Source organism: Ictidomys tridecemlineatus, chromosome 10, assembly GCF_052094955.1.
Source record: "Ictidomys tridecemlineatus isolate mIctTri1 chromosome 10, mIctTri1.hap1, whole genome shotgun sequence".
In the NCBI taxonomy this organism is placed as follows: Eukaryota; Metazoa; Chordata; class Mammalia; order Rodentia; family Sciuridae; genus Ictidomys; species Ictidomys tridecemlineatus.
In genome coordinates, this window is record NC_135486.1 from 117,953,687 (window position 1) to 117,969,055 (window position 15,369).

At 52.2% G+C, this 15,369-nt stretch overlaps 2 protein-coding genes and 1 non-coding gene across 4 annotated transcripts; 2 read left to right on the forward strand and 1 right to left on the reverse strand.

The window, feature by feature from the left end:
* Positions 1 to 1,811: 1,811 nt before the first annotated feature.
* Positions 1,812 to 3,830, reverse strand: Dnajc30 (DnaJ heat shock protein family (Hsp40) member C30). Its single transcript, XM_005328523.5, has one exon. The coding sequence runs from the start codon at positions 3,785 to 3,787 to the stop codon at positions 3,110 to 3,112; it is 678 nt and encodes a 225-aa protein (XP_005328580.3). The 5' UTR covers positions 3,788 to 3,830; the 3' UTR covers positions 1,812 to 3,109.
* A 55-nt stretch (positions 3,831 to 3,885) lies between these two features.
* Positions 3,886 to 14,799, forward strand: Bud23 (BUD23 rRNA methyltransferase and ribosome maturation factor). Of its 2 annotated transcripts, XM_005328524.5 has the most exons (12): positions 3,886 to 4,028; positions 4,127 to 4,164; positions 6,290 to 6,385; positions 6,476 to 6,558; positions 6,657 to 6,753; positions 8,897 to 8,993; positions 10,108 to 10,158; positions 10,826 to 10,911; positions 11,044 to 11,089; positions 11,390 to 11,448; positions 14,340 to 14,429; positions 14,543 to 14,799. In XM_005328524.5, the coding sequence occupies exons 1-12, from the start codon at positions 3,981 to 3,983 to the stop codon at positions 14,595 to 14,597; spliced, it is 846 nt and encodes a 281-aa protein (XP_005328581.2). In that variant the 5' UTR covers positions 3,886 to 3,980; the 3' UTR covers positions 14,598 to 14,799. The 2 variants fall into 2 exon arrangements, with proteins under 2 accessions (XP_005328581.2, XP_077880028.1); XM_078023902.1 differs by lacking the exon at positions 4,127 to 4,164 and having other exon boundaries at positions 3,926 to 4,028.
* On the forward strand, positions 13,811 to 13,938 carry LOC120887743 (small Cajal body-specific RNA 20). Its single transcript, XR_005731072.2, has one exon.
* Positions 14,800 to 15,369: the final 570 nt, after the last annotated feature.

A 15,369-nucleotide genomic window follows, 5' to 3' on the forward strand; every position in this document is an offset into this window, starting at 1 on the left:
AAAATTCTAAAAAAAAAAAAAAAAAAAAAAAAAGAGGGGGTGTGAGGGAGAGGACTGAAGGAGTACCACCACTGACCAATGTCCCTTCTCTTCGCCTGTTTTCGTGGGGTCTGGTGACCTCCCTGAAAGCCAAAAGGTTCAAGACTCAGGCTTCTCCCATTTCTCAAAAAAAGGAGTGTTGGTGCCAATCGCTTGGCACCTGTGACGACCTGAGTCAATTGTGATCCAAGGGATGACTCCTTGGATTAAGGCTGGCTCCCTCTGGTTCCATGACAGAGGCTGAAGATGCACCCACAGGATGACAGCCCGGATCTCAGAAGAAAGTAGGACTCTTACTGTCAATGCTGGGATCTGCAAAGGGTTAGTTTACCCAGCAATAAAATAAAAGAGCAATGAGGGGGGAGCAGTTTGGCTCAAAAGGAACACAGTTCTGATCAACTCCAAGGACACACACAGCTGTCTACACACATGCGTCTTGGTCCCTGCTGGCTGCCCAAGTCTTCCCACCTGAGCCTGGTGCCTGCCTCTCTCTTGGCCTCTACTGTACTTGCACACCCTTCCCCACCCCACTGAGCACAGCCTGAGGCAGATTTGGCCCTTTTTGCTAGTCTCTTGTTCTAGGTCCAAACTTCAGGGGAGATTTTAGTTTCCAACCAAAAGAAGAAAAATGACTAAGACTGGGCATGTCTGAGCCTTCCTGCAGGATCAGGACCAGGGGGAAAAGCCCTACAAGGCAGAGGCTAGTGTCCATGGCAGCCTCCTCTTGCCAGGGCAGGTAGAGTACGACTCAAACAATCAGGAAAGGGGGAGACAAATGTTATCATGGGAACCAGTTGGGGATCCTTCAAAGTCCTCCCACCACACATCTCCCTTTCCATGAAGACTCAGACTGTTTTAGGAACAGCAGGGATAGAGCCTCTCAGAGCCCGGCTGTGGCTTAAAAAAAGACCAGAAGCTTATGGGGATGGACACTCTCAGAGTGCAGTGGTCCTTGTCATAGCCACAGGAGAGGCTGACAGGTAGATGATGCTTAATAAACTTTACAGACTAACCTGTTTAGAGTTGCAAAGAATGTTATGGAACGTCCCGAGAATTTTCATGTTGAGAACCATCTCCCCAGTCTGAAACCTGTAAAATTCTATGTATTTACTGGTTCTAGGGCCACAGGAAACATTCTTGGCTGGGAGAAGACAAACGTGAGGTCTGTGTCATGGGTGCATGGTGTTACAGATCCCTAGTGCTTTTACAAACCCAAACTAAAGAGCCCTTCTGATGGAAACAAAAGCCCCCACCCCAAGTACTGTCAAGCCTTGCTTTCTTGGACGAGAAATCACTCACTTGTGCACATTTTGCTAAGCTCCGCTTCCCCTAGTTTATATGTACAAAGAGAACTTGAAACATAACAACATTAAAAGTTCTTTTAAAAAGTACATATATCCTCTAGTGGGTCACCAGGACCCACCTATAATCCCAGCAGCTAGGGAGGCTGAGGCAGGAAGATAGTGAGTTCAAAGCCAGCCTCAGTAAAAGTGAGGTGCTAAAAAACTCAGTGAGACTCTGTCTCTAAATAAAATACAAAATAGGACTTGGGATGTGGCTCAGTGCCCTTGAGTTCAATCCCTGGTACCAAACAAACAACATTAAAAAAATAACCAAAACCTTCTACCAGTAAATCAAGGCTCAGAGCCAAGCAGCTCTGAATCTACATGGGTTTGAATCTTTACTGCGGAATCATGATCACTGGGAATCTAATGACTAATTTACCCCCGCCTCCTAGGCAAGATAATCAAATAGTTTTCAAGAGATCAAGCTGGACTATATGTGGGTATACCCCAATTTATACAAGGATCTTACACAAAACATCAAGAGCACGAGCTGGCATTAACATACCTAAGCACCTTGGGCTTTGCTTACACCCTAGACTTGGGTCCGCAACCTGGCCTAGACATCCTGTAAGGGTTTTCCTCTCCCACAGCTTTATACTCAGCCCTGGGCATAGACACTCCAGCTTCTGCCATCTCATGGCCATCCCACTCTCACAGGTCGTAAGTGAAAGGAGTCTTACTGCCCAGCACCAGAGAGAAAAACCAAATACCCAAAACTCCAAACAGCCCTTCATGCAGTTGTGCAGGAGGAATACTCTCCACTTTGACCAACAAGGCTTCTGACCCTCAGGAGGCCTGGCTACTCCAAACCCCTGGAGTTTCTCACAGCCTCCAGTGGCTTGGTTTTCAGGATATGGCTTATGGGGCCTCTGATAAGCACTGCAAATTAAACAGGAGTATGGGCCACCCTCCAGGGACTGAAGCTCCAAGTCAGTCTATTTCTTGGAGGAGACGGGCTAATAAAAGGCTGACCAGGTGACAGGCACACAGTCCCAAGGTGAATTCTGCCCTTCATGCTGTAATCACTAAGGTCTAGAACTATGGTTAATAAAGGGTGACAGGCCTCAAGAGAGCAAATGATTCACTCCTTCTCCAAGGTCACACACTAGATTCATATGGACACGGGGCACACACTCCTTATGCCTGATGACCTTGTTTTCTCACTCCCATGTGCCACCAACAGAAGGGAGAGTGGTGTGGGGCAGACCCTTGAGGAGCACTAAGCTCTCTATGCACCACATCCTTACCCTGGATCAGTCCACATCTGTGGCGTGGGGAACACACAGAAAGACAAGTGTCGTACAGCCCCAGAATTTTTCTTTTGGCAGCCAACAACTGGGCATATTGCACGTTTCAAGGTTACCCAGGAGCCCAGAGACATAAATACGGGGCAGTAGCAGGCAAATATTGCTCAGGGCTTTTCGATCAAGCCAGAGCGAGAATTCCTGAAGTGGACATCAGGAAGGCGACCTCTGGAAGCAGGCAACCAAGGGACTCCCGAAAACCCTCCACTTCGGGCCTTTGGGATTCTTCATGCTGGGACCTCTTGGGCATCGAGAAGCCTCCTTTTCTGGACCGCAGGGATGTGCAGGTCACCAGTTAGGATTGGCGGGTTCGGGAGGTCAAGGAGCACATCCCTTCGGACCCCAACAGAGGTAGACTACGAAAGGAAAGGGCGTTTTCTCGGGGCTGGCTGGGCAGTTCTCCTGCCCTCCCGTCTCTCATCAAATACGAAGGCCGATGAGGATGAATATTAAGAGGAGAAGAAAAATGAAAGTCGCGTCCCGAGTTTCCTCCCACTGGAACCCCTTCCTGGCCTGGTCCTCCTGCTGTTTGCGAAGAGCCTCCCGCCGGGCCCGGAGGCGCTGCTCGCGCTGCAGCTGCTCTCCGTAGTGCGCCTGGTAGAAGGCGTCGAAGTTGAACATGGTGCGGGGGGCGCCCGAGGCGGCCCCGCCAGCCTCACGGGCCCGGCAGCTGGACGGCGGGGCGCGGGGAGCCGGGTCGGCCGCGGGCGCCGCTGAGGGCCGGATGCCCGGCCCGAGTAGGTCCTGGTCGCTGAGCAGTCCGCGGTCGTACTTGCGACGGAGGGTGGCACTGCCCAGCACCAGGTAGGCCTGGGAGATGCGCGTGAAGCGCTCGGCAGCCTCGGCGCTTCCCGAGTTGCGGTCGGGATGGTAGAGGAAGCTCTGCCGGTAGTAAGCCGCCTTGATCTGCGCCTGGGTGGCTGTAGAGGGAACGCCGAGCAGCTCGTAGAGCGCCGTGCGCGAGTATGGGCCGTCTCCTCCAGAGTAAGTCCTCGCTCGCAGGTCCGGGTGTATCGCCGAATTCTGTGGAAACCTCCGGGTTTGCCACAATTTCCACAGGAACAACCGCGGCCACCAAGGCCGGCGCGGAGCAGCCATCTTGAAGGGAGGTGGGCGGCGCTGCGTTAACCAATGGGAACCGCGTGTTGGTCGCGACGGCGCCGGCAGGTAGCCAATCAGGTGCACGAGAAGGCGGGGAGAGGGGCGGAGCATGCGCGTTACGAGGCAGTCGCGGGACTGATGACATAAAACCCGGGCTCCGGGAACGCCGGCGTGCTGAGGAGGCTAGAGGATGGCGTCTCGGGGTCGGAGACCCGAGCACAGCGGACCCCCGGAGATGGTGAGGCGCTTGGCCCGCGGGTATCGCTTTCTCCTCTTCTAGGGCTGTGGCGTCTGAATTCTTTCCTCTACTTGCCTTTCTCTTCTTCTTCCCCGCAGTTTTACGACCAGAATGAAGCCCGGAAATACGTTCGCAAGTGAGGGGAGCCTGGAATCCCGCGGCGTCGGGGGGTCGGGGCCAGGCAGCTGCCCCGAGTGTCGGCATTACTTGGAAAACACGCAGAATGTTGGGGCGGGGGAGAGCAGGGAGCTGAGCGAGGAGGCCACTTCTCTGCCTCCGTCAAGGCAGCGTTAAGCCGTGATCCCTGTGGGGCCTCGGTAACCGCGGCGCCCAGCTGCGGTCGTGCCTGCTTTACCCGGTGGTGGTGGCGTTCCGAGCGCAGGGCGGCCGCTGTTCCAGCGCCTGGCGAAGGGGGCGGAGGGCGCGTTCGTGGGTCGGTTCTGTGGGTGGGGAGGAAATAATAGGTAGGTTCGCTTGATCGAGGTACGTTGTCGCATTACGTTTGCACGACGGCTGGCCATTGGCACAGGTATCTGAGGTGCCTGGAGGGTAGCTACTGGGACAGGTGCAGAGTTATTTGGCAAGTAGAAGCTTCAGCAGGGACTTCCGAAACTGCCCTTTCCAGTATACGACGCTGTCGAAAATTCTATAGGATACCCGGGTTTTCCTTCCCGTTCAAACTGGAGTTCAAGACAGAGAGGGTCAGCAAAAACCTCTGGTCCACTTGTCTTTACGAGTCACCCATAGACTATCATCTGCAGAGCTATGTTTAGGCATTTTGAAAACTGTGGAGTGTGATTCTTTTTTTCTTCCCCCTGATCTCGAGAAGGTTGGATATACTATAGACCTGTTAATTGTGGCAGCCTGAAGCCATCTATTGAAATATGGTCTGAGTGATTTGGTATGGAGATAATGTAAAATGTCGTATAATATTTTATGTTGATAATATATCAAAATAAATATTTGGGGCAGGTGAGGTGAGCATGCCTGTAATCCCAACAGTTTGAGAGACTGAGACAGAAGGATCATGAGTTCAAAGCCAGCCTCAGCAACAGCGAGGCACTAAGCAACTCTGAGATCCTGACTCTGAATAAAATACAAAATAGGGCTGAGGATGTGGCTCAGTGGTCAAGTGTCCCTGAGTTCAATCCCTGGTACCCTGCCCACCAAAAAAATTGGGGCATATTAGATTAAATAAACCATTATTTGACATATGGAGTTACAAATAAACTTACTGCAGTTTGCCTACTTTTTTTTTTAAGGGAGAATTTTTTAATTTTTAGTTTTTAGTTTTCGGTGGACACAACATCTTTATTTTATTAGCGCCCCGAGCATACCAGGTGAGCACCCTACTGCTTGAGCCACATCCCCAGCCCCAGTTTACCTACTTTTTAATTGTAGTTACTTAACAGTCACATAAGACTTGCATGTTATTTCTTATGATTTTGTTTTTATCTATTTTTAGATATTGATGGACCTTTATTTTACTCATTTATTTAAGTGTGGTGCTGAGAATCGAACTCCATGCCTTACACGTCCTGTTTATGTATTTATTTGCACTATTTGTTTGTTTGTTAGTTTGTTTATTTATTTATTTTGTGGTAGTAGGGATTGGAACCCAGGGCCTGATGCATGCTAGCCATGTACTTTACCACCAATGGGTATCCCCAACCCCTGCTATAGGTTTTTGTTTGTTCTTTTGTTTTTAGTACTGGGGCTTTATCACTAAGCTACATCCTCAACCCTTTTTATTTTTTATTTTGAGACAGGCTCTAAGTCGCTTAAGGTCTCACCAAGTTGTTGAGGCTGGCCTCAAACTTTTGATCCTGTCTCAGCGTTCTGAGTTTCTTGGATCACAGAAGTGTGCCACCATACCCGACCCTGCTTTAGGTTCTTATTGTGCATTTTTTATTCTTATATATGAGAGTCACTTTCTCTTTGGAAGAATACATTTATAAGTAATAGAACATTGAAGCATGATGGAGCTGTAGCTAGTCACTGGTTGGTTATTATCTAAAGGATTTGCTCCCTTCACATCAGCTTAGCAGCTGGTGTATATAATTTGTCACAATAAAATAGCATGTTGTTGTATTCCATGACCTTTTAGAACCACTCTTAAATAGATTTAAGTTATAATTACAAGGAGCAGGGTTAAGAAGGAGTACCTCTGGCTGATGGTTCCCTTCTTCTTCTGGGTTTTTTGTTCTGGTGAGGTGTAAGCCTAGCACTCCTTTATCACTCACTGTACTCTGCCTTCCCAGCTCACGGATGATCGATGTTCAGACCAAGATGGCTGGGCGAGCACTGGAGCTCCTTAATCTGCCGGAGGGTCAGCCCTGCTACCTATTGGACATTGGGTGAGATCCTGGGGCCTGGTTCAGGTTGCCTGGGCAGCATTTTTGCTACTCAGTAGTACTGAGGACTTCCCTGTCCATTGTGTCTTCCAGGTGTGGTTCTGGGCTGAGTGGAGATTATCTCTCAGATGAAGGGCACTATTGGGTGGGCATTGATATCAGCCCTGCCATGCTGGGTGAGTATGCCCTGTCTCACACCAGGGAGGCCACCCTCATGAGTAGGGCACAGCTGTACTCCTTGTCTGCTTCTCTTATGTCCTTTTCTCCCATGTAGATGCAGCCTTGGACCGAGACACGGAAGGAGACCTGCTTTTGGGGGATATGGGCCAGGGTATCCCCTTCAAACCAGGCTCCTTTGATGGTTGTATCAGGTGAGGGTCTTCATTTCCTGTTCTTAATTTTGTAGGCCAGTGCTCCCAAAGTTGGCTATAGCAGAGTCACACAGGATATTTGAAAGTATACATCTCCTGGGATTTTCAGATTTATTGCAGAAGGCCCAAAAATGTGTACTTAATTTCAAAACTGTCTACTGTGATCAGCTTGCATTGCCAGGTTCAGACCCTTCAGTATGGATTCTCTATGTGCTTGTATATGCTGGGGTCGAGGGGCTTTGAGCCTCTAGAAGCCATGTCGTGGGCCTTGGAAGACGTCTTGTTTTCTTCTTTTCAAACAACTAGTGGAGAGTGCCTGGGATACTCTAATGTCTTCATTGGCTTTGGAGCTCTTTCTTGGTTGTTGGGTCAAGTTTGGGGCATGTTTTTAGTTTGGAAAAAGATCTTAGAACACTGAAATGACTTGGAAATATGAAGTTTTTCTTTGTCTTCCTAGCTGAGTTCTGTTCAGTGTTTGGAGCAGTACCCTGTTGCTGGGAGTGGAAGCTGGGATAAGGGAGAAGTTACAGTCCTTCAGTTGGGGATACCTCCTTTGGCAATCCTAGGCTGGGGGTAGGATTAGTGTGAGGAATCAATATTTGAATTTGAAGATTTTCTTACATGTAGGAGTAAGACTTAGGTCAGGGGACATTTCAAGGGTAGCAGTTGTTTTTTCAGTAATGATTAGGTGAGGTGTTCTAAGCTGTGAGAAACCAAAGGCCAGTATTATAGTATGTATATCAGAAGCAAGTGGTCGTGTGTGTGTGTGTGTGTGTGTGTGTGTGTGTGTGTGTGTGTGTGTGAGAATGTAGGGCGGGGCTCATGCATCCTAAGTGTAGAGTCTACTGTTGAGCTGCACCCACAGCTCCCCCCGCTCTTGGTACTGGGGTTGAATCCAGAATGCTCTACCATTGAGCCACAACCCTAGCTCTTTTTAGGATCTTGCTAAGTTGCCAGAGCTGACCTCTAACTTGCAGTCTTCCTGCTTCAGCCTCCCAAGTCACTGGGATTAGAGGTGTGGATGGCTGCACCAACTTCATTTTTTTATTATTATTATTTTTGTTTGTTTTGGTACCAGGGATTGAGCCCAGGGGTGCTTTACCTCTGAGCTACATCCCCAGTCCTTTTTTATTTTTTATTCTGAGACAGAGTCTCGCTAAGTTTCTGAGGCTGGTTTCAAACTTGCAATCCTCCTGTCTCAGGCTCCTGAGTTGCTGGGATTATAGGTGTGTGCCACCATGCCTGGCTCATTTTTGTTTTTAAGAAAAGAGATGTTATGGTGTATTTTTTAAAAAACATTTTGTATACGTAAGACGTTGTACAGAGTGCTGTGGAATACGTAGAAATAAAACACAGTTGCTGCTTTTAAGATTGTCTGTGCTTTACGAGGGCTATAGACAGCCAGGCCACTGATCACAAAGCCACTTGTGGGGTGTGTGCTGGGGAGTTGTGGGGCCTGCCAGAGTTGTGAAGAAGAGCAGAAGGCCTTGAAGGAGAGGAGCCGGGTGGGATTCAGGTAGTGAGGGGCCTGCAAGAGAAGAGGAGCAAGAGAGGGCATCGGTGGGTGGGAGGGAGCCAGGGAGCACAGGGTGAACACAGGGTTTCATAGGAGTTGATATTGCACAGGGTCAGTTCCCAGGGGGCTTTTAGGAGCATCCTACGACATCGGGGCTTTATTTCGTAGATGATGGGGAGCAATGCAATCAATCTGTTTGAGGAAGGCTGTTTGAGATGGAAACAGAGTGAGGGGAGGTTGAGAAGCATTTGAAATGCTCCTGGGTGCTGAGGTAGGGGCAAGCTGAGAGGGGGGACATGGGAACTGCTGAAGGCTTAGATCAGGACTGCAAAGACCCTGGGCAGGCACAGAAGGAAGCACCTTAGCATAAAGGGGCAGCTGGACCAGTTGGGTGCCCTTTCTTGACTGGGAAGGGAGTGGGGGGCCTGACTCAGGAGGTGAGCACTACCTTCCCTACAGTTGGCTAGCTTGATCCAGTTTGTAAGAGTGCCCAAGAATGGGCCAGCACTTTCCAAGAAAGATGTTCTGGGCAGGAGGCCATGGTGGAAGGTGCCAGAGGCCTGAAGAAGCCTGGAGTCGGGGAGGCCAAGGGTTGGTCCCCCTCCTGATTGATCCCTTTTCTTCCAGCATCTCTGCTGTGCAGTGGCTCTGTAATGCCAACAAGAAGTCCGACATTCCTGCCAAGCGCCTGTACCACTTTTTTTCCTCTCTGTATTCTGTTTTGGTGAGTATGAGGTCTCCTCCTTTTCTAAGCTGGCTGTCCTTCCTACCCACCCCTGCAGGTTGGGTTGTGGAGTTGAGGGGTCCCATGATGGGAGGGGTGGCAGGACCTTACTGTGGTTGCTGCTATCCAGGCCCTTAGCCAAAACAGAAGTCCAGGTGCACTGGGCTGACATTAATCAATCCCCAAAGACACTGGAGTCAGTATGAGACCCAGGTATGAACTTGGAATAGGGCAGCCTCTGTCGATCACAGTTCCTTGGGTTTATGGGAGATGATATTACACAGGGTCAGAGGGCTTTTAAGAGCTTCCTACGAAGTTGGGGCTTTCTGCTACATTTTAACCAGAAGTTGGGGACATGGGCTGAGCAGAGTGAGAACAGGATGGCATGGCCAGCACAGAGGGCACTCCGGAAGGTGTACCCTTCCCACATCTCTCCCTCTCTGTTCCCCCCCCACTGATGTCGGCCTGAGATGGGAGCAGGTTGATTATTTATCATTAAGAGCATTTGTTAGCTTTATTTTGTCTCTGTAACTGGAATGGTGTTGATTTCATTTTTTTCCTAAGATTTAGTCATGGGTTTTAAAATTCTAAATCCTAAAGGAAGTCTTTCACAGTTTGAAAGACCTGGGTATGTTTGCCACCCTAGTCCCCCCTCCTCATCCCACTTTCCCGGGCAAGTGGTTCCTGGAGGTGGCTGGCTGCTGGTCTTGAAGGTTTTGGGTTTCTCCCTCTCACACCCTGGGTGCATCTCAGAGCTGCAGGGGCCTTGGTGCTCCCCCTTCCTCACTCATTCCAGCGGCAGCTGCCCCCACATCAGTACTCTGCCCAGGGCCCTCAGAGCGAGGCCTGCCTTAAACTAAAGGGAGCCCAGGAGCCCGCCCCCTCCAGCCTACTGAGTGTTCCTTTTGGCACTTACCACTGCTGTCAGTTGGTTGCCTCTACCACCAAAAAGTGGGCTCCGACCATTTGGGAGTGTCTTTTGTTCATGAAGATATCTGGCCCTAAGATCAGCGTCCTGCACTCACTGGGAGCTCATGAGTATTTAGTGAAGGAAGGCCGCCTGGTCCTGATCCTGAGGGCATTTGTGAGGCAGTGACATTTCTGTTGCCCCCAGGCCCGTGGTGCCCGTGCCGTCCTGCAGCTGTACCCTGAGAACTCTGAGCAGGTGAGCCCTGGCTGCTGGGGGTGGCAGTTGGTGGCGAGTGCAGAACAGGGAGCTGCCTTGGTGCTCCCTCGGCTTCCCTCTGGCAGCCAGGAGACCACAGACAAGGAACTTCACAGGCTGTCAGTGGGAACAGGGACTGAGCACCCAAGAATGGGCCCTGCAGCCCCTCCCCTGATGGTGACTGGTTATCCTAAGAGGGGTGGTGTCCATGGTACCAGTTAGGTGTCTTGTCTTCTCCTGACAGACAAGGTGGTATTACAAGTAGTGGGATTTCCTCAACCAGATAAATGGTGGGAGGGCAAGGAGTAAGCAGGTGTCTGCTCTGGGCCTTGTGAGTAGAAATGATGAATTCATGTCCACTCAGACAGGACGAGTCCCCTTGACTAACACATGAGTGAGTGGCTCCCAGCTGGTGGCCATTCATTTGCTGAGGTTAGAATGAAGAGATGGGTTCCTGGGCTGGAGAGGGAGACCTGGGGGATCTCCCTTCTCTAATCCCCCAGGGGAGGTGCAGGCCTCTTTGTGGCTCTGGGGGTTGTGGGACTAACTGAAGGCGTCTTATGGAGAAAGGCCTTCCATGTCTGGGCAGCAGCCTGGCAGCTTGAGGGGAGGGATGTGCCTTCTCCTTCAGCCTCCCCTGCCTAGCTCCCCACCCTTTTCTCCTCAGTTGGAGCTGATCACAACCCAGGCCACGAAGGCCGGCTTCACAGGTGGCGTGGTGGTGGACTACCCCAACAGTGCCAAAGCAAAGAAGTGAGCGGGGTTGGTGGGCTGTCTAGGCCAGCTGATGAACCAGGGTGGTGCCGGGGTGGGTCCCAGGGCCAGTGGGACTCGCCACTTCCCGCAGGGCTCTGAGTCAGGGCCTCCCTTACATTCTCGTTTCAGGTTCTACCTCTGTCTGTTTTCTGGGCCTTCAACCTTCCTGCCGAAGGTGAGGGACCCTGGGTTTCTAGGCCTGTGTCTCCAGCATTTCCAGCTGTGGAGCTTAGCCTGAAGAGCATTCTGAGAGAACAACAGAGGTCAAGGTGGCCCAAGCCCCAGAGCTCAGAGCCAGGAATGTTCTGTTTCTGCAACCTGGATGCAGAGACTGCCTGCCCCTAAGGTCCCAAAGGGTGTTGGCTCTTTCTGGAACAGACCTTGTGCCTATTGCAGGGGCTTGGGCTCAGGGTCTGGATTGGGCAACAGGGTTGCGGATCTCCAGGGTGGTCTAAGAGCACTTTGTTTCCTACAGGGGTTGAGCGAAAATCAGGCGGAAGAGGAGGCCACTGAGTCCATGTTCACTAATAAGAGGTAAAGCAGTTGCGGAGTCCGGTTAGGGGCAGGGCCTGTCGCCACCAGATTTGTAGTGTTTCTCTGCTTTCATCCCAGGACAGCCTCAGATGCAGTGGGGATGCCATGGTGGGACTGGAACTGGACATCGCTCTTGAACTGTGCCTGCTTCTGCTGGAGCTAGAGGGTGGGACACTTCTGGGTGTCTGGGCAGCTCAGCTCCCTTAGTCAGCCCGCACATGCCCTTGCCCCTCGTAGCAGGCTGCCCCCTCCACGCACCTGGGCCCCGTCCCTGCGTGGCTCCCTCCTGGCTCCCCTTCCCTCTCCTGCATCCTCATCTCCACTCTCCTGGGTCATTTGCATCTGCACACAATTTATCCTGTTTCAGAAAAGATCCTCCCTCAACCCCGGATCAGCTGCCCACTGTCACCCTGTCTGTCTGCTTCCTGGGAAGCAGAGCGCCTGCTTGCCTCCACCTGCTTCCTATTCTGCCGACCTAGCAGGCCCTCAGCTTCCCCACTGACCCCATCTTGCCAGATCTGCCGCCTCTCAGTCCTGCCCTCTGCTGTCCTCATCTCAGCTGTGTGCTCAGTGGGGTCTGACACAGGGGCCACTCCCTTCTGGACATGTTCTTGGCTGTTCAACCTGTCCTGCTTTCCTGCAGCCCCACTGACTGTTCCTGCTCAGTGTGCTGTGGGTTCTCCTGGGTGGTGTGCTGGGCAGCCTGGCCCACTGCTCTCATCTCTGCCACTTTAAATGTCAGCCAGGATTTCAGAGCCCTCATCACAGCCTTAGCCTCAGTCCACTGCAGGTTTCCCGGCTTCTTAGTCCCCTTGCCTGGACTCACCACCTGCCCGTCAGACTCCCAAGTTCCCCGCCTTCTCAGTCATTCCTGTCCTTCCTCACGTGTGACATCCAGTCAGCCCACCCACGAGTCCTGTCATCCCTCCCTCAACATGTGCCCCAAATCTAGCCTAGACTGTTGCTGCCGAGGTTCCCTGATGTCCATCTGTCCATTGAAACTTGAAAACAAATTTCAACTTGTTTTTTGCCCAGCAGCGACACTGGACCTCTTCTCAAAGGTTCATCATCTCCTGTTGATTCTCTGCCCACTGTCTGTGGTGGCCTTCCTGTCGCCTTCATTCTCCACCTGTCCCTGCTCTGGGTCATGTGTTTTGTTTGCGTGGTTATTATTTGTATCCCCAACTAAAATGAAATCTTGGTGGGGCTGGTGTCAGATCGTTGGATCAACAATAGCCTCTTGTTAATAGAAGGAGCTTGGGATTCTTGAATGTGTAGTGGATTATGTGGTGGCTGAGAGGGAAGCTGTTCCCTGGTTCTGCTGGATGAAACCAGTCTCAAGGTGAAAACTGAGTGTTTCTGCAGCCACCAGACCACTCCTTCTGACCCCTGAGGGGCCCTGTGGTTGTTCCTCTTGGCTGGGTGGGGGGGTTGTCTATTTGGCAGAGGAGGGTACAGTTGTGTTGACCCCTATGCCACTTGGTCCTCATACCTGAGTCTGCTGACCACATGTCCTTGCTGTAAACTTGGGTGAGCTGGAGGACTGGGCACTATTCCCCAGCTGTTTAAAAGGGGTTGACCCTGCCCTGTCACCGTGTGTGGAGCACAGCGAGTGTGTGCTTCGTGGCTCCCTTGCTCTGCAGGCTCCTGCTCCATGGCTCAATGTGGACAGAGGGGCGGCTGCAGCATTCTAACTTACTGTCACTACTGTTTCATCACATTGAGGACAATTTCAAATAGGTGGATTAGGAACAAGTTGAAGGCTTTGTCTAGTGAGGCTGTGCCTCTGCTTCTTCTGCTTCTCCTGTTTGGTCCATGCTTCCTCATCCTAACTGACCCCTCCAAACTCCTGAGGCCACGCCCCCTTTTCTCTTGGCCTTTGAGTCACACCCCAGCCACCTGCTCCCTTATGCCCCCCAGGCTGTTCCCACTGCTGCTTGTGGCTGCTGCGTGCTGGGTGCTTCGTTATGGTTTCTGGGACTGAGCTCCTGCACGCACCTGTGCAACAGGATGGGGGTTCAGTGGGACTTGCTGGCTCTGGCCTCGCTTGCTTCTCAGGACTCTCCTGGGTCTTCTGGGCTCTTCCAGTTGTCTTTCCTCACCCCTGGGTCCCTTGTTCTGGTCCTTCTCTGTGCTCCTTTCTGGTACACCCTGAGCAGCTCTTGGGCCTCCACACTGGCTTTGCCTAGAGAGCATTGCCTCTGCCCTGGTGTACTCGAGGGTACCTGAAGGGCAAGGCTGGTTCCACAGGCTGTGCTTCAGGTGCTTGGGGAGTAGCAGGCAGCTTTGCCTGTATTGTGCTGAAAGCATTGCTGCCAGGCCGGGATGTAGCTTTAGGGGACCAGCGCAGGCTTCCTCTTGTGGCCTCTCCCCCGTGGTGCTGTGGGGTTCTCGTCTCCTCAGCCAGAGCTGGGGGCCAAGATTAGTCTTCGAGGTCCTCGTTGGGGCTGCCAGGAGCCGGGTAGTCTTGTTTTCCTACCTCAGACATGAACAGCTGGGAGCCCTTTGGTCACTTCCAGGCATCCCAACTCCACAGGACCATCAGGGCCCCCTGTGGCAGCCCTAGGCAGGGGGCCTCTGGCTTTCCTTGGCACTGCCAGCTCCGACCTGCTCTTGGCCAAAGTTGACCCCAAAGTAGTGCAGCCCCTAGAGGCAGGAAGTATGTGCACCCAGCACAGTTGCCACAGAGATGCCAAGTGAAGGCCGCACACCTCTGGCCCCAGCACCTGTACTAGGAAGGGGGCTGTCCTGGGGACGCGCCATCATGGAAGAGGGAGTACTTGCAGGAGGGGACAGTGAGAGACCACCTTTACTGGGGGAAAACTCCCAAACTGTCAGCATGTGCCGAGGGGCAGCTCAGTCCACCACTCATGGCCACGCCTCTGGCCCAGGGTTCCCCACAGGCTGGCGCGGCGAGGCCTGGTGAGGAAGAGCCGAGAGTGGGTGCTGGAGAAGAAGGAGCGCCGCAGACGTCAGGGCAAGTGAGTAGCGGGCAGGGAGCAGTGACGTGGGGAGCGGTGGCCATGGCCATTGAGGGCTCACCTGCTGGGAGGGCTGTGGGTTCTTTATCCTGAGACACTGTTGTCCCCCACAGGGAAGTCCGACCCGACACTCAGTACACCGGCCGCAAGCGCAAGCCACGCTTCTGAGTGGCAGCCACCTCTGGACAGCTCTGACCCATCATGGGAGCCGCCAGCTCAGCTCTCGCCCCCAGGAAGTTTTCTGTTTTGAAGTGATTACTTCTGCAATTGACAACATAGTATTTTAAAAAAGTTCTAAAATTATTTTCACTAAAAAAGTTATAAGGATTTCTTGTTTTGTTCTAAAAGCAATAAACCACTTTGTGTGGAAGTGAACTCCCATTCTGTCCTCCCTCTGCCCCAGCTAGTCCAGTCCTGTCCCAGCCTCCCTAATCCCTCTGTTGGGGGCTACTGCAGGACTCTAGGCAAGAATTGGGTCTCAAGATCCAGCTGGGTGGAAGTAAGGAACACGGGTAGGTTCCTTGAACTAAGGTCTCCTGTCATGTGGGATTTGCACATCGCACCCACTTGCAGAGTGGGGAAGGGTGGTCAGGGTGGAGTGTGGCAGTGGTGCCCACTGGCCTGAGGCCTTTGCAGGCCTCTGCCACCTTGGTTTTGGTGGGTGATGTTCCTAGCCCAGCACTTGATTGCCTCAGAAGCTGTCTCCTGTCCAATCCGAAGTGGTCAGGAGGCAGGTCCTGTTCCAGGATGTATGGTGTGAGTCTGTCAGGGTGATAACCAAGGTCTGGGCCAGGGAGCAGAGGGACTAGAGCTGGACGTGCTGTGCGAACAGGCACTAGGCACTGAGCAGGGGCTGAGCCCTTCGCAGGTGGCTGGAGGGGAGGCTTAGGGCCTGGGGAGCTCCACCTTAGAGTGATATCTGTCCCAGGGATCAGGTTGC

What these genes read in the sequence shown, in the direction of transcription:
- Dnajc30 (XM_005328523.5), bottom strand. Translation starts at nt 3,787, where the DNA reads ATGGCTGCTCCGCGCCGGCCTTGGTGGCCGCGGTTGTTCCTGTGGAAA.
- Bud23 (XM_005328524.5), top strand. Translation starts at nt 3,981, where the DNA reads ATGGCGTCTCGGGGTCGGAGACCCGAGCACAGCGGACCCCCGGAGATG. An exon ending in TCCTTTGATGGTTGTATCAG is followed by an intron (nt 6,754 to 8,896) that starts GTGAGGGTCTTC and finishes CTTTTCTTCCAG; the next exon opens with CATCTCTGCTGTGCAGTGGC. An exon ending in ACCCTGAGAACTCTGAGCAG is followed by an intron (nt 10,159 to 10,825) that starts GTGAGCCCTGGC and finishes TTTTCTCCTCAG; the next exon opens with TTGGAGCTGATCACAACCCA.